The sequence below is a fragment of the Castanea sativa genome, chromosome 9 (assembly GCF_040712315.1).
Source record: "Castanea sativa cultivar Marrone di Chiusa Pesio chromosome 9, ASM4071231v1".
In the NCBI taxonomy this organism is placed as follows: domain Eukaryota; kingdom Viridiplantae; phylum Streptophyta; class Magnoliopsida; order Fagales; family Fagaceae; genus Castanea; species Castanea sativa.
The window spans coordinates 36680028-36700598 of NC_134021.1; the positions used below are offsets into that span (position 1 = coordinate 36680028).

Below are 20571 nucleotides of genomic sequence, written 5' to 3' on the forward strand. Positions count from 1 at the left end.
CAACAAAGGAAAGAAAACCAAAGAAAAGTGTTTCCATTGTGGTGAGAAAGACATTGGAAGATGAATTGTCCAATATTCAAAGCTGCTAAGAATAAGGGTAAGAAAAGTTCATTTCTTCTTGAAATATGTTTGGTACAGAATCCAACAGATTCATTGTGTGTGGATTCAGGTTGTATTAATCATATCTGCAATTCTTTGCAAGGGTTCCAAGAGACCAGAAAGTTGAATGAGGGAGAACTATTTCTTACTTTGGCTGATGGGAGCAAGATTCCAGTTGAAGCTATTGGAGTATTTAATTTGTGTTTTAAGTCTAGAGTTTTAATATTGGAAGACTGTTTGTATGTACCTAATGTTCGTAGAAATTTAATTTCTGCAACTTACTTAGGTAAACATGGATATTGTGTTATCCTGAAAGACAATGTTGTAATAAAGAATGATGAAGTGTTTATCTGTTCTGGTAATATTGTGGATGGTCTTTATATTTTAACTCCTGATAAGCATGAATTATACAATTCTAAATTAGATAGTAGCTCTCATGTAAAATCATTAAAGAGTAAGTTTCCTTCTACTAGTGATGCATATCTATGGCATTTACGTTTAGGTCATATCAATTCAAGTAGGATTCAAAGCCTAATCAAAGATGGACTTTTACAGCCCATGGACTTTGATGGTTTTCCAGTTTGCAAATCTTGTTTGGAAGGTAAGATGACCAAACGACCTTTTAATGCAAAGGATAGAAGAGCCCAAAATTTGCTGGAACTAGTACATTCAGATGTATGTGGTCCTATGTCAATCCAAGCAAGAGGTGGTTATGAGTATTTCATTACTTTCACTCATGATTACTCTAGGTTTGGATATATGTACCTAATGAAACGGAAGTCCGAAACCTTTGAAAAGTTCAAAGAGTTTAGGGTTGAAGTTGAGAATTAATTGGGTAAAAACATAAAGGTCATTCGATCGGATCGAGGTGGCGAATACCTTCTTGGTGATTTTAAGGATTACTTGACTGAAAATGAGATTATATCCAGTTGACTGCACCAGAAACTCCACAACAAAATGGTGTAGCAGAAAGAAGGAATAGGACTCTTTTAGATATGGTTAGGTCCATGTTAAGTTATTCGACTCTACTAATTTCTTTTTGGGGATATGCCTTAAATACTGCAATATATCTTCTGAATTTAGTACCTTCGAAATCTATTCCTAAAACACCTGTAGAGTTATGGAATGGGCGTAAGCCTAGTATGAGACATCTCCATATTTGGGGTTGTCCAGCACATGTGTTGAAAAGAAAGTCTGACAAATTACAGTCTAAAACAGAAGTGGTATTTTTTGTAGGGTATCCAAAAGGAACAGTTGGAGGTTTATTCTATGGTCATAAGGATAATAAAGTGTTTGTTAGTACAAATGCCAAATTCTTGGAAAATGACTATATGAATAATTTTACTCCTAGAAGTAGAGTTGTTTTAGCTGAAATGAATGAACTTGTAGTTGAACAGCCAATGGATGAAACTAGGGCTGATGTGACTGTATTAGATACACCACAAGATACTACTTATGAGATGTCTAGTACACAGGTGCCTCGTCGTAGTGGGAGAATTGTTCGGCCTCCTATAAGATTCATAGGTTTGAGAGAAACTTATGAGGCTATCTCAGAAGAGGCTGAATCGAATCCTTACACTTATGATGAAGCAATAAATGATATAGATGCACATCATTAGGTCTAAGCTATGAAATCTGAATTGGATTCTATTCATTCCAATCATGTATGGGATCTTGTAAAGGCGCCTAACGGCATTAAACCTGTTGGTTGCAATGGGTTTACAAGAGGAAGAGAAGGATAGATGGAAAGGTTGAAACCTTTAAAGCAAGACTAGTGGTGAAAGGGTATACACAAAAAGAAGGTATTGATTATGATGAAACTTTTTCGCCAGTAGCCATGCTTAAGTCTATCAGAATTCTCTTATCCATTGCTGCTCATTATGGTTATAAGATTTGGCACATGGATGTCAAGACTGCATTTCTTAATGGCAATCTTGAAGAAGAAATGTACATGTTGCAACTAGAAGGTTTCATAGCAAAGAACCAAGAGCATATGATATGCAAGTTGAATAGGTCCATTTATGGACTTAAGCAAGCATCTAGGTCATGGAATATCAGATTTGATCAAGCAATCAAGTCATTTGGTTTTGAACAAAATCTTGATGAACCATGTGTGTACAAAAGACATCGAGACAAAGTAGTAATTGTTGTGAAATTTTAAAATACTCGCAAGTGTACGAACCGTATCGAAGTATAGTTTGACAAGAACGAGGTCGAACCCACAGAGACTTGAATAAACGTAGGAAAATTAATCAAATCTTAACAAAATTAATCCTAATCTAGTTTAATAAAATTTGGTTGTTTTGAAATTAAATAAACTAAGCAAATAGTTAAATTAAGCAAAAGATATAAAGCAATAAAAAGATGCAAACAATCAAGGGAAAGGAATTAAGGTTTTGGAATCCGCCTTGTAAATCATATCAGCATATATTTATGATTATTAATTTTTCCCAACTCACTACATGATAATCTAGAAATCAATCTTGCTATCATGGAAAATATTCTCATTAAAATCCTTATTTTAAAAATCAAAAGCATGTTCTTCTTCGCTTCTTAAGTATAAAATCAAATCATCAATTGTATCTATAGCCAAACAAATCACAAGATATATCCAATTCTAAAAATCAAATCATAAATTGTATCCATTGACAGATAAATCACAAACGATATCCAATTTTATAATCAAGAATTAATAAACCAAGTATTCAATTAATTAAGATAAATCCTAAATCATAAGAAAAACATGATTGAACTCATATCTAGAATCTCGTCTCAGTCAATTGATATGAAGTAAGAACAATTTAAATCATTAAAGAACAACTATTGTGGAAAAAATCAAATCACATAAATATTTTTGATAATCCTTAACAAGATTTCATCCTCAACCCTAATTATAAATTTAGCTACTCATAGTAATTAAAATAAAACACAAAAATAAAATACTAAACATTAAACTAGACAAATAAAATAAAACTAACTGTCATGGATGAAAACCAAAGAAGTAGCCGCACTTTCTATGTTCAGCCCTTAGTCCTAGCACTGGCCTCTCTCGAATTTTGCCCTAAAGAGCCTTTAAATAGGTCAAGGAATTCTATTATAAGTTGAATTCCCATTTAGAGAAAATCTCAGATTTTTAGGTTTCAATTAACTGACAATTTTGGCCCATTTAACGTCAAAATTATGACTTTTGGTAAACTACGCAGTTGTAGCCCTTTAAGTTAACTTTCCAGTCCAACTTGAATCATCTCGATTGGACATCTGAGCCGAAAGTTATGCCAAAAATACTAACTGATGTGCAGTCTAGAATCCTAATCCGAATTGAACTTGGATTTGATGCAAATTTCATTTGATTCCCTACTCCAATTGGACTTAAATTTAATTGGGTTGGTCTTCTTTAACTTCATCATAGCCCTTGTAAAAGTAAAGTCCTTTAACTTTCTTCTTTGCACAAATCCACTTATTTAATTTCATTCTCTTACAAAAGATAAATTCACACAATAAGATTTAATTAATCACAAAATTGATTATTCACCATTATTCCAAAACCAACTATAAAATGCATGAATTAACTCAAAATAAGTATGATAATACTTTCTAACAATGATATAAATATGTAAAATTAAGTTATTATCAATGCACATCAATAATATTCCTAGTGCTTTATGTTGATGATATTCCACTCATTGGAAATGATGTAGGGGTAATGTCATCGATTAAAGTTTGGTTGTCAAGCCAATTTGATATGAAGGACTTGGGTGAGGCTAATTTTACTCTAGGGATCAAGCTTTAGCGAGATCGCAAGAATAAGATGTTAAGTTTATCACAAGCTGGATATATAGATAAGCTCCTAGAACGGTTTAGCATGCAAAACTCCAAGAAAGGATTGCTTCCTTTTAGACATGGAGTTCCTCTGTCTGATGACCAAAGGCCTAAGACTCAAGAGGAAGAAAATATGATGAGACAAGTTCCTTATGCTTCTACAGTGGGAAGTCTTATGTATGCCATGCTTTGTACTAGACTAGATATTTGTTATTCAGTTGGTATGGTCAACCGATATCAATCAAATCTAGGACCAAAACATTGGCAAGCTGTAAAGCATATTCTCAAGTATCTTATGAGATCGAGAGATTATATGCTTATTTACCATAGTGAGGATTTAATTCCCATTGGCTATACAAATTCAGATTTTCAATCGGATCTAGATTTTAGAAAATCCACTTCAGGATGTATTTTCACCTTGGGAGGTAGAGCCATAAGTTGGAGGAGTGTTAAGCAATCTTGTATTGCGGACTCCATCATGGAAGCCAAGTACGTTGCTGCTTGTGAAGCAGCAAAGGAGGCTGTTTGACTCAAGAAATTCCTTTATGATCTTGGTGTTATGAGAATGGAGCAAGTTCCCATCACATTGTTTTGTGACAATAGTGGAGTGATTGCACAATCCAAAGATCCAAGGAATCATAAGAAAGGAAAGCACATTAAAAGGAAGTACCATATCATTCGAGACATTGTTGCTCGTAGAGATGTTGTGGTAGCAAAGATTGAAAGTGCAAATAATCTAGGAGATCCCTTTACTAAAGCCTTGCCTCAATAGACTTTCGAGTCACATTTGGAAGCAATGAGAATTAGATTAGTGCACAATAGTCTTTAGGGCAAGTGGGAGATTGTTAGGATTAGTGCCTTCAATCCTATTGTATGATGCTATGTATGATATTATGTATGACATGATGTATAACTTAATATTGTGATTGATAAAGTTATTTTATTATTATATAAAATAATGGTAATATAAATATGGAACATTATCATATAGTCCATGAGATACATTGTATGTGATTTATGTGAAAAGTCACAGAAGATGTAAATCACAAGTTTTTTGAAAATTCAGAATTTATAGTTCGTAGTTAGTAGTGAAATTGGGCATTTTATCTACGAAGACTATAACGTATCAACTAAGATGATTTGTCTTGATCATGGAAGTGGAGACTTCTAGTTGATATGTTGATATGTTTTAAGAGTTAAGACATATTAAACAAGACCGTTGTGAGATTTATTATTCTCCTAACGACTGTCAAATGAAAAATAAATCTCACGACTTCTATTTGCATGAACTCTTAATCCTGAGAGAATAATGGACCTGATCATGAGGTGTAGGTTGCTTTGATATATTAGGAGTGAGATCTAAAGTGATGATTAAAACCTCAAGTATGTTGGGCAGCCACATTTAGTGTTGATGGAACATATATTCTCAAGATGTAATTCATAGTCTCTTAATGAAGATATAAAATATTCTCTTGAGATAAGTTTAATGGGTTCAGTTATTCAGAGAGTTAGGCCTAACCACTTTAGTAAGAAATTACTAAAATATATATTTATGAAATTGAATTTCATAAATATATAATGAATAACTTTAAAGGATTAAACCGGGTACTTAAGGATAAGATGTAGTAATTTACAAAGTGGCAGTCTATATTTATGACTTTGTGTTACTACGAATATTTTATGAAGGGGTTGCATGTATAATAAAGTCTTGAAATATAATTTATTAATAAGGCCTAGAGTGCAATTATATTTATATAGTGGTATTAAATATAATTAATAGTAATTTTGGACTTGTTAAGAGTTGACGGAAAAGCTCAAGGCCCATTGGAGCTAGTGTCTTATTAGTCCCTTTTGGTCCCACTCCAAACCACACACTAAAGCCCAATTGGAAAGGCCCAATAGGCCAGCCCAATTAGATAATCAGTTAATTATAAAAGAAGAAACATACAGAATTTTTATTAGAGGAAATAAGAAACGGTGTATGAGAGAGTGTGAGATACACTTTCATTCTCCCTTGAAAACTGATTGAGAGACCACACATCTTGGGCGTAAAGTGGAATTGGAGTGAAGATTAAAAGTGTTTCCAAGTACTTCTAATCTTTGTTTTGAATTTCTTCACACCAAGGTACGCTATCTTATTTTTAAATTCTGAAATTTACATAGTGCAAGTTATCAATCAGGAATGAAATAGGTCCTTATTTACTACTTTCGCTATGTATTTTGTATGAGATACAAAACCAAAATTTTTCCTTCAATAAATGTCTTCTATTAACTATATAAAAAGAGTGAATACCTCTGCAGTAAATTTTTGGTTTAGTCGATCACTATCTCAAACTCACCCTTTCATATCATCTCATCATTTGCTTTATCTTTATCTTACCATTGTTTAATCTGGGCTTCTTATTGTTTTATTTGGGCTTATATGGGCTTTAATTTAAAAGAAAGCACATTACCCATGGCCACATCTCTTCACCAAACGTTTTTGCGTGGGAAAGAAAATCAAGTCTGGCGGGCAAAATTGGAAGAAACATGTTCTTCTTCTGGCAGACTCTGACAGAGAGATAAGCTTAGCTGAGTACGTGTGTGGTGCCGTTGCAATTGGTACATATTTGGGGAGATAAGGCTCAAAGACAGAGGGTTGAGTCCTTTTCTTACAGGTTGTCACTTGCCACTATCTACGCTTGTACGGGTAGAGGATTGTGTGGTTTAAAGGATGGCCGTGGGTTATGTCCTTTTCTTGGAAGTTCAGATTGTTGGTGGAGATTGTGGGTGGGTATGGTTTTCTTGGAAGTTGAGAGAGAGAAGGAAGACTGACTCATCATTTTTGCGGTAAGTATCTCTTCTTCTTCTTCTTCTTTTATTTCTCCGTTTCTTCAATTTTTTTTTCTTGAGATCTGTGTTTGTATTTGTTTCCTTGTGGGTTAGAATCCTTGATTGTTTCCTAATTTGGGTCTTTTAGGTTTATGGTATTGTGGGTATTTTGGGTGTCTTTGGCTTATTTTTCTTCTTAACTTTTACTTGGGTTTCTAATTTTTTAGGTTAGAAGAGATTGAAAGAGGAATAGAGAAACAGATAATAAAGAAAGGGGGATTTGGTTCCATTTTTGGTATTTTTGGCTAACACAAGACAGGTAACATCCGTCTCTCTCTCTCTCTAAAATTTCCAGTTTAATTTGGTTCATTTTTGTTCCTTTTTGCCTAGTCTCATGCCATTCTCTCTATTTTTACGAATATATACTCTCTCTCTCTTTTTGGTTTAAATAAATTTTTGGGTGCTAATTAGTTATATTGGATTTGTAGCCACCAAGCTGAGCTGTGCGATTCAAAAGCAGGGACTGATCTTTTGGATATCAGTAAGGTATGCTTTTGAATTTTGGCAAAAATTGATTTTTTTTTTTTTGGGTGTAAATATTTAATACATTGATTCAAGGTATAACATGGGTGATTTGTATTTTTTGTTTTTGAGTAATGGATCAAGATGAGGTTAATGTAGTGAGTCAGTTTGGTCCGGGATAAGTTAAAATCTTATAAGTTTGGGTAATAGAGTGGTGTTTTACCTTTCTTTTCTTTTTTTTCTTTTTTTTTGTGAAATCAGAAGAATGGGATATTATGTGTGGCTGTGATGAAAATACACATGATATACTTATAATACTTCCTGGCAATAAATTACAACTGAAAATTTAAAAGAGCAATGAAATCCAAGAAAGAATTTATAATGCATGAGGACTAATATTCAGGTTCATAATCTTAGTTTCAATTTTTCTTCATTAAAATTTGGAGTTCAAGTAAGGTTCATATACAGCCACCTCAAGCATGATAAGACTTAACATCACAATACTTGTATTCCCTTCTTGTTATCTTCATTAGAATAAATATTCAAACTTGGAATTATATACAACAATTTGTAAGCAAGCAGTTAATATTATAACAGAGCATTGGAGACATAAACTCAAGCTTGGATCTTTGAGTTTTTTGGCCTTTTGTTCATTGAAGATTAAGTTCCTGTCTCTACTAGAGTTAATTTATGCTCATAAGATTTTTGCAATTTTACTTTTCCCTTTCTTATGTGTGGGGCTCTTCTTGCTCATTAACCATTTAGCCAAGTCTTTATTTTCCCCATTTCTTTGTTCCTTCCCATAAAAACACACATACACACTATTTGCAAAATTTCGTGATTTATAGTATCCATGTTGTAAAATATTTTTGTATGCATGTTGTAATTATATGTTTCAGAAAATTGATTGATTAGATTAATTTATTTTTAAATCATGTTATTGCATCATAAACTCTTTACTATTGATGAGAATATATATTTTTATATATGCAAAATGTTTTGTATGGTAAAATAAATTCATATAAAACTCAATTTGGTTGCTGAAGAACCCATTAGGTCTTACTAATATAGTTGTGTGCTTTAACATTTTGACTTGTAGATAGGACAAGAGGGTACTGGATGGCTATTTGATATATAATAGCATTTTGGTGCTAAGATTTGGGAGTGAGTTTTTTGGGCTATTTTTCGCTTTTCACTTGGGAGTATTGGCAGAGTATATGCTTCCTATGATTTTGTTGTCATACCATATGCTTTAGCTAATTTAATTGGAGATTTTTTTATATTCTTTTATATAGTTGTTGATGAACCAAATGAGAATAATTGTAAAGTTGTTGGGAATCAGCTTTAGCAAGTGGACTTACTTGTGATGGGGTTTATAGTCTATTGTTGGAGAGTAATGCATAAGGTTGTTATTTATATTGGCAATCTATTTACACTTTAGAAAGTATTAGAATTGGAAGTTACTAGGTGTTTCTTCTATAATTTAAATCAAACTGGTGGCACCTAATAGGTTCTAAGCCTTGAACTTTGTTCACAGTGTTTATCAAAGTGCTATTATTTATAAATTAGCTATATATATATATATATATATATATATATATATATATATTTCATCCTGACTTGAAAGTTGATTGTGCTAAGAATATTACGACACTCACCTATAGAAGAATGAGACGGTTATGATGATACAGCAAAGTTGAATTTTGGGATGGTATGGTTGCGTTGTGATAAGGACATTGGTCAAAGGTCAAGTTTTTGGTGGTTTGAGAAAAGGACTTGGGTTTTGTGTTTTCGATTGTAGCTTGCTTTCTTGCTTTGTTGGTTGGTCGTAGCTTTGAGACCTTTGTGGGATAGGCCTTAGTTGTGGGCAATGATGTTAGTTTTGGAAAATTTCTATTTAATTTTTTTGTTGTTTAATGTTTTAACTTGTTTATTCATAAGTAGTTTTAGATAAAAATTGTAAATTTAAGTGTAGAAGTGTGAGCTTGATTGATAACTAATGGTTCAATCATGTAATGTTGCACATACAAGAACTACATAAAATGTTTTGCATTTTGGTGAATCTTAGATGGCTTTAGGGAACTACAAAGGATTACAATATATAATTGTATGATTTGCATATATTTAGCACTAAGTGATTTTTGGTAGAATATAATCATCTAATAGACCAAGCATGTGCCTTGCACGTGCTGCCAACACTAATTTACCCCCTTTTTTTTCCATACTGAATATAATTTTTTTTAAAAAAAAAACATAAACTCTCATCATCTTCAATCTGAATTTTAAGGCGAAATTCAATCTATCTATAGAAAAATTATAGATATAAAGTTTAATGTTTAGCCCTTTTGCGTTGTATACTAAATTTTATGACACAATTCTATATTATACATTAAAAAACTTATGGCATTACCCTCTAAGTTATGGTGAAATTATTAAATATGAAAATATTTTCAACATTGAATCTACTATTATCATTGTGTAGTATTTCTTAGGTTTAGATATTTTCTTTTTACAATTTACTTAAAACTTATTTACTTAACATGTTATATTTTATTTTCAAAACTCCATATATTTAGTTAATTTTAGATTTAATTTAATTTCATATTTTACACAACAAGTGATCTAATAATAGGATATTGGGTCACTTGAAATCTATGTAACAAATTTGCTGAGACCATAATTTTTAAAACAACTTGCATGGAAAACTGTGAGTAGTAGAGTAAAAATAGTAGATCCATGTGGATTTACAACTCCACCACTTAGAACTCATCGTGTAGACAAATTGTGGTAAAGTTTTTTTTTTTTTATAATTTTTTTATGAGCAAGTTGTGGTGAAGTTATGTTAAAAGTTGTGGCATGTGATGTTTCTACAACTTTTAGTTAGTAGTATCCACATTGAGGGAGTGGCATGAAAAGATTAAAATATTTATACTTTTACTCTTTTTGAAATCCAGAATTTAATTTGAAATCACATTAGTTATATGGAATTATGTAGTTGATAAAAGTTCTTTAATGAAGGGTAGCCTTTTTTTTTTTTTTTTGATGAGAGAAGGGTAGCCATTTGGCATAAAGACAATGTGGGTATGTGGTCATGACCATGATTTTTAAGACCAAAATTTTATTATATTGTACATGATTTTTCATTATTCCACCAGCTTCACGGTTGATCTCTCGTCTATTACATTTGTTCTCAGTGTCTGAAATCTGAAGCAGCATCCTATTCCTTTACCTCTTTTTGAGAAAAGATAACCGTGACTTCTATTTTAAGTACAATCGAACAAAACTTTTATTGCAAAAGAGCTTATGCATTTTTTTTTTTATCCCAGCTTATGCCAAACTTAATAATTAAAAAACTGTAACATGCTTTCTCCTTTCTTTAGGAAATGCTGCTGTAAACCAAGCCCATTGGGTAGTTTTTTTTTTGTTTTTTTTTGTTTGAGAATGAAAAATGGGGGCCTTTATGGTTATATTACACCCCTAGGCAGGGAGCCAGTGGCCTCGGAAGGGGTAGCCCGATCTCAGGGGCCCTCCTGTACCAAACTGTGTGGAAGACACCTAACATTTGTGAGAACACCCTCCACCAAGTATACCCACCAACGGACTCCTGCGGGCAGCGGGACTCAAACTTAGGTGTGTTGCACGAAGCGTCCAAACCTTACCCACTCAACCAAGCCCCCGTTGGCATGCCCGTTTGGTAGTAGTGGTGCGTGATAGTGGAGTAAAAAATTTATCATATTAGGACTCAAATTAAAATGTGATAGATTAGATATTTTTATTTATTTATATATATATATATATATATATATATATATATATAAAGTATGGAGATAGTTTAAGATTTAAATGAAATATTTTACAAATCAACAGATGTTGAACAAAAAGCGTTTATCAATCTTAATAAATAAGTGCTAAGATGTATCGTTAATCAATTATTATGATGTTACTAAGTAGGTATAAAAGGAAATAAAAATTTAAAAAATTTACTAAATTAAATATCTCAATTAAACTTGTAATTAACACTCCTTTAGAGAATTAAAATAATCAATTATTAATATATATGTTAAGAATTTTGTAGCTCAACTGGCATCTCTTGGTGTTTTGAATTGAAATGTCTATGATCCAAGTTTATCTCCCCCATTATAACTATTAAATTTATCAACAAAAAAAAAGTATCAAATATGTATATAAAAAGTTTAGAATTTTTTTTTTTTAATTTAAACAACTAAATTATTTACAATAGAACTTGTCCTTGGAGATCCTTAAGATGTTCTTAGAAAAATGAAGTTTCATAAAAAGCATCCATAGGTGTTATGTTTTCTAAATTGTCAACATCATTATTTTAAATAAAGTATTAATAGTTCTTAATTTGCACATTCTTAAATTATAAAAGTTAAATTAAAATATGGATAAATAATAGCAAACATCCAAATTTTTTTTTTTTTTGAGAATAAAACTTCCAAATTCTTGGTAAAATTAATTGCATTGAATTAATTATCCTTTGTATTTTTTTGATACAAGATATATAGAATTTCTATTTTAGCCTAATTTAAATGTATATGTGTGTAAAGCTCCCTCTTGGAGGAGTCCAAATCTTCTGTTCTACTTTTCTTGCTCCACTCTATACTTCACAAATAAAAACTTGTCACGTGTTCACCTAATTAATTAAATACTACTATTAATTAATAACCGTAGCATTAATAATTCAATAATGATAGTATTTAATTAATTAGATGAACACGTGACAAGTTTTTATTGGTGGAGTATAGAGTGGAGCAAGAAAAGTGGGACAAAAGATTTGGACTCTTCTTGGAGACTTGAACCTTAACTCTTACCTCCCACATCCACAAACATTTATAATTGTGGAGTAACCACCGCACCAATGGTGCGCGGTGGTAATTAATTATCTTTAGTAAAGATAAAAGATAACATTGTATTTTATTTGTCAATACGATCACGTGTTTGAATTTAATTAAGGAACTTCATGTACTATGCCTAAGTTTTTATCTCATAAAAAAATGTCAAGCTTAGTCGTGGCTGAATACGAATTTTGACCTTTTTTTTTAATATTTTTCTCCAATTGGCTTCCTTTCTTAATTGATGAGGCTTCTCCACATCTTGTAGGACTCTAAGTTTGAGTTGGGTTCAACCTACTTAAGTTAGAGATTATTCATATCCCTTAGATAAAACCCACTAGCATGTAAAGCTTTTTTTTTTTAATTTTAATTTTAATTTTTTTTTTATACCAATAAAACAAAGATAATTCATAATCAGTGACAAAATAACATAAAAGTAAAACTAAATATGCAAATATGAGTATTTTATTTTATATATTTTGTGCACATTAGTGGCATGGCCACTTCGTCCCTTAGCCACTGGTCCATTGGAGGAAACATAACAAATAAAAGTGAATGTATATCAAATATTAATAACAGACTGTCAGCTACCACACACTCTTGGTGCGGTAGTCATTTTATAAGTATAAATACTTGTGGGGTGTGGGGGGCAAAGGTCGGTGTTCAAATCTCCAAGAGAGAGTTTCACATACATATACACTTAGATTAGGTTAGAAGAGAAATTATATCTTGTAAAAAAAAAAAAAAACCAGTCAGTTGCATAAAAATGAAGGTACAACCATTAGTTTATGAAAAAGTTTAAGAACACACTTTTTCATAGCTTGCATATGCATAAGTGGTGATTGGACATTCACGAAAATATTCTAACATTGTGTAGATACTTTTCACCTAGTAACAGTGATGGAACCCATATGTAAGTGTTATAATTCAATCCTAGGTTTATATATGTGTAAGTTGTGGCAAAATGTATGACTCTAGGCAAATTGTTAACTTATTGGAAAAGTGCACAATTTCAAATTCGTAAATCAAATAACAAGCTTGTTTTGTAAAAGGTGAGAAAATAGCTTTTTTCGTTCTCATACACAGCTTCAACAAACTTGAGTCGTTAAAGAAGTTTTTTTTTTTTTTTTTTGATAAACTCGTTAAAGAAGTTATTAGTGCACAAAAGTGTGTACCATTGATTCCATACTTGGTATATAAATAATGTTAAGACTCTAAATGCTTCAAGCTTACGTTTCCATGCTCACTTGGCCAATATAATGCTTATTTTTTGAACAATAGGTTAATCATACCAATTATAAGCTACCTTGTTTTTGTAAACACTCACCAAGGCCGGAATGGAGCACGTAATTTCCGTGGAGGAGTTCCATTCGAGAAAAGAAGCTGGTGAATCAAGCAGAGACAATGATCAACCTGTCATTGTCGCTGGAGAAACCCATAAGCTGACTATCACAATCCAAGAGAGAGGCAGTACCAGTTCCAAGGAGAAGTTTAAGAAATTAAAGGAGGCGCAAGCCAAAGTGCAACTAGGAACAACACCAAAGATACGAAAGGTTGTGTTAATGCATTATAATAAAAGTAAAATAGTCCTTTTATTAATCCAGTGCTATTCATGTTTCTCAAAAAAAAAATAAAAAATAAAAGTCCTATTCGGCTATTCATTTCATATCCCATTAAGTCAGAATAGTTGTTACAAAATATTTATTTCCACCAGTTATGATTTATTTCTCCATTCTCTAGTGATTTAATTCCTTATTTGTAACTAAGTATTTTAACTATATATAAAAAAATTCTATACGATTTTATGATGTGTATATACATAGTAGGGCTGTTCACGGGTCGGTCTGAGTTGGGTTTGTGTCTAACCTGAAATCGACTTGACTGTCGAGGTGGCAGATGGGAGAGCCCGGCGTCGACTAAAACGGTGATCAGATTGGTTCATATTGAGTTGGTTTCGGTTGAAACTAAGAAGGCAATGGTGCTAGGAGGGATCTCATCAGAATCTTCAGATCTCAGCAAGATCTAGGCGGAGATCACGGGATCTTGGCTAGATCTCGCCACAGATTAGGGTAGAGATCATTGTATTTTCTCCAACTCTAGGCCAAACATTTGGTAGAAATGGAGGATTCTAATGTGTTTTGAGATTTTTGGGTGGAGGGACTATGGAGTCTGTTTAAATCGGGTTTTAGAGGGAACACCTGACACTAGACCTACTCCCGTTAGGTTTTGGAGGAGATCACACACCGTCGACCGCCACAAGTATCGGTTTAGGCGGTGGTCAGTTCGGTTTTAGGCGAGTGGAGCGAGTGGGTCGGGTGATCGGATCTGCTGTACACCCCTAATACATTGAATTGACTCTAAGTTTAGCCGTTTAGATAAAAGCTCCAAAATTGTGAGTTAAGGTCAAATAATCATTGATGATTAATTTCCTCTAATAGCTAGAGATTTTAATTTTTGTAACAAATATCCCATAGGTTACATTATCAACATAAGCCACAAAATCTCACACATGACCACGCACCAAAACAATCTCTCTATCCCTCAACACCAAAATCAAAGTTGGAAATTAGATATTTCAATTTTCTTGGACTTGCTTCATCTTCCTTAGGTACTAGAAAACTATTTTTTTAAAGTAAAATTCTTCTTTTATTTTATTAAATTTTATGCCAAATTTATGATATTGGATTATCCAATGAAATTGATCTTGATTTAGTTAGTATTAGTTATGTTTTGAATTTTTTTTTTTTTTTTTTGGCACAGGTTAAGGCCATTGAATCATTATATTGTTAAGTGAAAGAATAGTGCGTTCATAAATTAGATTCTATTTTTATATGTTGTAAATTAGATTCTATTTTTATATGTTGTAACGTTTATCTTATCCTTATTATATTATAATTTTATATTGAGTTAGTGTTTATTTAACTTTTAAATATTTTTTTACTTATAATTGTCTGCTAAAACTATCAAGGATAAATTACAAAATTGATCCATATCCTTTACACCATATCTCAATTTAGTCTTTAACATTTCAATTGTGTCAATTTAATCCCCCAACATTTTCAGGATTGTGTCAATATAGTTCTTGTCGTTATCTCTTAAATGGAAAAAGCTGATGTGTTAAACGAAACAACAAAAAATTGTTTTCTATGCCACATCATTTGCTAATTATACCTCCGCGTCAAATTTATTAAAAAAAATTAAAATTAAAATTAAAATTTAGAGACGTCATCACCAAAATCCCTAAAATCATTAACTCATTTGTCTCTTCTCCCTCTCTCTCTCTCTCGTTGGTGGTGGAAGATCTTCCTCCTGGCAAGGAACCTTGCTGCCCCAACAACCATGCTAAGAGTAGACTCTTCCTTCACTGTTTCTAAGAAAGGAGTGTTATCTTCTTGTGCTGGATTAACAACACATCCTATAGCTAGAGTATTCACAAGTGCACCTACTCCGTAAATCCACTTCAATCTCAGAATTGGGACTCCAATTAACTAGGAGAAACTAGCCAATTCTCATAAGCATTTAGAAAGAAGAATATTAAAATAAGAACCAATTTTGATAAGCTTATTTAATTCTCTTTGTGTTGTACCACCAACAAACAAAACCTGTAGAACCCAAGACCCAAAACCACCAAGAATCCCACATCACGACACCATGACACCACCAAATACCCAGCCAGCCACCATTTAGTCGAACCAAAGACCCATCCTACCACCATGGCATGGCATCATCAAAGACCAAAAAAAAAAACTCTCCTAAACCACCACAATGACACCACCGAATATAATAAAACCCAAACACAACAATATCTATCACCTAAATCCAACGTCAAACCCATATTTTATTCACGTGGGTTGAAGATGACCCATTTGTTGGGCAGAGCTTCGATTCACACTCCAAGGCTGAGGAAAGCAAAGGTTTCAAGATTGAGTTTTTTTTTTTTTTTTTTTTTTAAGGCTATGGGTGGTGGGTGGTGGCTAACGAGAGTGAAGGGCAGGGGGGGGGGGGGGGAGAAGAGATGGAGATGAAGATGAGTTAATGATTTTAGGAATTCTGGTGTGTACGTGTCTAAGTTTTAATTTAATTTTTTTTATTGAAAAAAAACTGACATGATAGTATAGTTGGAAAATGGTATGACATGGAAAATAATTTTTTATTGTTCCATTTAACACGTTAGCTTTTTCCATCCAAGTGATAATGGCAGGGACTAAATTGACACGACACTGAAAATGTTGGGACCAAATTGACACAATTGAAAAGTTATGAACCAAATTGAGATCTGGTGTAAAGACTAAATAATAGGGACCAACTTTGTAATTTACCCAACTATCAATTTGGAGAGAGAGAGAGAGAGAGAGAGAGAGTTGATTTGAAATATATATATTTTTAAATCAATATAAAAAATTAGATGAAAATCTCATACATGAAAAATAAATACATGAAAAATATATAAAATATTGAAATTGAATCAATACACCAAAAAATAACATGAAATAATCATAATGAATTAGGTATGTGATACCACAATTAATGATTATACAAAAAAGACTAGATTCTTTACTAAATGTATGTGTTTCTTATAGAATATTATTGACAACACTTATTACAGTTGTTTTTGTATAAAGAAGTTTTTCAAGATTAACATTGATAAAATCCTAGTTATGATTGATTATTCATATAGGTGATTGAAAACGAGATGTTAGCATAACCTAAATTTACGAATTTATTAGAAATTTTGCATCTCGAAAAGCACAAAGAATCAATAAAAAATTTATATATATATATATATAATATTATTCAATTGATATTTAAATATAGAAAATTTCAATTTAAAATTGTTGTCTTAGGTCTCAAACTGTATCTAGTAAACCCAGCATATATAAAATGTAAAAGAAATAAATGAGGATTGTTATGGTGAATAAACACATATTAAAATTTGGTTGTATCAATAGAATTGTGTTAAGAGTTAAGTCTAGATTAGAAGTAGATCAAAGACGAAAAACTTTTGATCACTTAAAGATTATGTCTTATTGATCTTTTGGCATTTGCCCGTTTCTTTTGCACTATAATGAATTTCTAAGCAAAACTTGTTTCTTTGGGAAGTAGATATTTGGAGCCTTAAAACAGACACATATTTGACTATAACTAAAGTGAAAAATTTGTCCCATCAATAAACTGTTGTGACCTATACTCCTAATTCTACTAGAAAAAGGATTGTTGCTCAATTTTAATTTTACTTTGTGCCCCTATATAAAGTATGAACAACTTGTTTCACATTTTAAGAGGCAAGAAAGGCAATTATACCAAAGTAGAAACCTTCAAATCTTGAAGCATTCTTCCAGAGCCTATATAGAGAAAAAAACTTCCTTGTGCTGAGAGCAAAAACAAGAAATAGAAATGTGTGATGATCGATGATAATACTTTGTGCCTTAAACCTTTCTTTGAAACCACGGTGAGTTCATCACTGCAGCAAATATTCAATGAGGTTCATTTGAGTGTGCTAGAGGTTCTAGTTTGTGTAGATAAGGAGTTCATGAAGGAAATCACCATTGAAAGATTCTAGAGGGTCTTGGGGCCTGTGTGGTTAGAAGGCCAATGAAGCATTTGCAGAGGTTAAAATTAAGAGTCTAGTTATACTAATTTTCGCAAGTCCACTGTTGTAACCGTTTTTTTATAGTAGATTTTCTAAGGGATTTGATCTTAAATTGTTTTTCCGCTAAAGATGTTTTCATTGATTTTCTGCTTTATTATTAAATTTGTTTGTGCTTTTACTTTTTTTTTTTTTTTTTGAAACAGTGCTTTTACTAATTTTATTATTATTATTATTGCCTTAGATTTGGTATTTTGATATTGTGGTTAATAGATTTGCCTATGTATGGAATTGATAATAAACTTGTTGAATTAATCTATTCATTTGACTGCATATATAGAACACCTTTGCATAGAACACAAAGGTGTTAACCAAGATTTTTCAAGGAAAGACATATCGTGGGCAAAAAATTACTTCTTTAGTGGATGTTGTATGCTAAGAGTAACAAGTCACTGTACTTGTTACATTGGTTGAGTCTTGAGACATATGATAAATATTTAATCTGTGATGTGAAAGCCTAAAAGGACCGAGATATTCATAGTACTTGATCAAGCAAGCTATATGCACACGATATTTATATCTTATTATTATAAATTATTTTATATATAGCATTTCAATGTGTTGAAAAAACATATTATTTATTGTCAATTTATTAATTTTGTGTCTGTTATTGATTATGTTAATTTCTAAATTGCGGAACCATCAGGTTGTAATGCTGCGAGATCACAAGCATTACCGAAAGTACTGTGAGCCGAGAGTGGTATCACTCGGTCCTATCCATCATGGTAAGCCTGCATATCAGCTAACAGAGGAGTACAAGCTTATGTTGGCAGACAAATTCATTGGAAAAACTGGCAGGACTGATGAAGAATTGTATTGTATTATTAAGGATAAAATCAAAGAACTGAGGGAGTACTATGATGAGAAAGAAACACAGGAATATAGTGATGAGGACCTCGCTTGGATGTTGTTCGTGGACGGGTGTGCAACACTGCAGTTCATAGACTCGATTGTTAACGACCCATTAGAAGATGTCAAAATGAAAAACGATCAAGTGGCGTTTGTGCAACAAGATTTGTTCTTGTTGGAGAATCAACTTCCTTATCAACTCCTTGACGATTTGATGAAAAATAGTAGAAAGGAGGAAAAGTTGAGGATGTCAATCAAAGAATTCATCAATGGGCAAAGCATGCTAGACGATTCGGATGAAAAAATACCACAGGAAAATGATGAAGAAGCTATCCATCTTCTAGATCTTCTGCGGAAAAGACTTTTAAGTGTCCCTCAGGAAAGTAATGGCAATGAAGAAGTGCCTGAAGAAGAACGAAAGTGGCATTCATTTCGCAGTGTGCAGGAGCTTAGAGAGGTAGGAATCCATTTGAAGCCCAGAAAAAGTATACACTTGGGAGAGATAGAATTCACCAAAAAATGGAATTTCTACCCGGGAATCCTTTGGATGCCTCAAATAACAGTGGATGACTCAACCGGGCCTAAGTTCTTCAACTTAATAGCCTACGAGATGTGTCCAGATTTCGACAATGACTTTGGGATCACCTCTTACATATTTTTCCTTGATTCACTTATTGATGAACCCAAAGACGTTATTGAGCTCAGGAAAGCAGGCATACTCCACAACTTCCTCGGCAGCGACCAAGAAGTGGCTCTAGTCTTCAATGAGATGGGCACCGACTTGGTGCCTAACCCCGTAATATATAAAAATGTCAAACTTCAAATCCAAGAGTACTTCGACTTGAAGTCAATGACCTGGATATCTCAAGTCCTTCATACACATTTCAGTAGCCCCTGGACGGTCATTGCTTTCCTTGCCGCATTCTTTGTACTTGTTCTCACTGTCGTACAAACGGTGTACTCTATCTTGGCATATTATGAAGTGTAAAACGAAACACCATCCCTAATATAAATAACCATAACCACGCTGATTCTATGTCTTTTCAGATTGTTGTTCAATAAAAGAACCTGTAAGAGTTCTGTACCTGTCAGGATTTCACATAGGCCTCTCTCCCTCTCTGCCTCTGGTACATCCTATTTGGCTGTCATTCCGTTTGTTTACTTTCCTTTTGTCCAACTCCCATGTTCGTTTAAATAAGTCACTGTGGACAATGTACTCGATTCTTAATTTGATGTAATGTGTGTTTGAGATAAAAACCTGATATTTATCTGCCAGAATTTTATGTGTGAGGAGGATTGAGTGTGTTATTATGTAATAAAATTTGAAGATGAACAATTGATACAATATATTACCCTATTATATGATTTAGTTATGTAGTTAAACTGTTGATGCATGAACTTTCATATTAGGTGTATGCTTGGGTATGAATTTATATGTCAATATGCATTTTTTTTATCGGTAAACTTTTGAATTAGAGACTATGTATTTGAAACCACAATTTATGTAATCCTTCTTGATTTGATATTTGCCCTATGCCTATGGACGAAAATAGAGTGAAATCATTCACAAGTTGTTACCATGTGCTACTATCAACTTCTAAGTCCATTTGTCGGAGAATTTACTCAATCCTACATGTAGTCCTCTTGACCAACACAAATAATTGTGGTTTCACTTACTGTCTAAAAACCCTGAACTCTTTAAAATCAGGTGTTGATAAAAAAAAAAATAAAAAATGGTAAGGGAACCTAGTTGTTAAATGCTAACCCTAGTACACTTGGAAAATTTTCTTTAAAATATTAATATTCCTTATCTACTCTCCACGCTCCTATAAGTAATTCAATTGATTCTTGTAGCTTCAATTGCATGCTCAGTAGAACATAAACAATATGTTACACTCTAGAATTAATATAATAAACAGGGAAAAAATATTTTCTCTGTTTGATTTTTTGGATAGTTCACAATTGGATCAC

At 32.5% G+C, this 20571-nt stretch overlaps 1 protein-coding gene across 10 annotated transcripts; it reads left to right on the top strand.

The window, feature by feature from the left end:
• The first annotated feature begins 6381 nt into the window (after window positions 1-6381).
• LOC142609473 (UPF0481 protein At3g47200-like) lies at window positions 6382-19988 on the top strand. Of its 10 annotated transcripts, none has more exons than XM_075781060.1 (5): window positions 6382-6747; window positions 6957-7048; window positions 7218-7275; window positions 13386-13657; window positions 18398-19988. In XM_075781060.1, the coding sequence occupies exons 4-5, from the start codon at window positions 13442-13444 to the stop codon at window positions 19586-19588; spliced, it is 1407 nt and encodes a 468-aa protein (XP_075637175.1). In that variant the 5' UTR covers window positions 6382-6747; window positions 6957-7048; window positions 7218-7275; window positions 13386-13441; the 3' UTR covers window positions 19589-19988. The 10 variants fall into 10 exon arrangements, 9 of the variants coding, with proteins under 9 accessions (XP_075637175.1, XP_075637174.1, XP_075637182.1 ...); XM_075781062.1 differs by having other exon boundaries at window positions 6415-6747; window positions 6957-7057; XM_075781065.1 differs by having other exon boundaries at window positions 6415-6747; window positions 6957-7057; window positions 13436-13657.
• Window positions 19989-20571: the final 583 nt, after the last annotated feature.

Coding starts and splice junctions, on each gene's coding strand:
- LOC142609473 (XM_075781059.1), top strand. CDS start 6,632: ATGGCCGTGGGTTATGTCCTTTTCTTGGAAGTTCAGATTGTTGGTGGA. Junction 6,748..7,217: donor ACTGACTCATCATTTTTGCG/GTAAGTATCTCT, acceptor TTGGATTTGTAG/CCACCAAGCTGAGCTGTGCG. Junction 7,276..13,435: donor ATCTTTTGGATATCAGTAAG/GTATGCTTTTGA, acceptor ACACTCACCAAG/GCCGGAATGGAGCACGTAAT.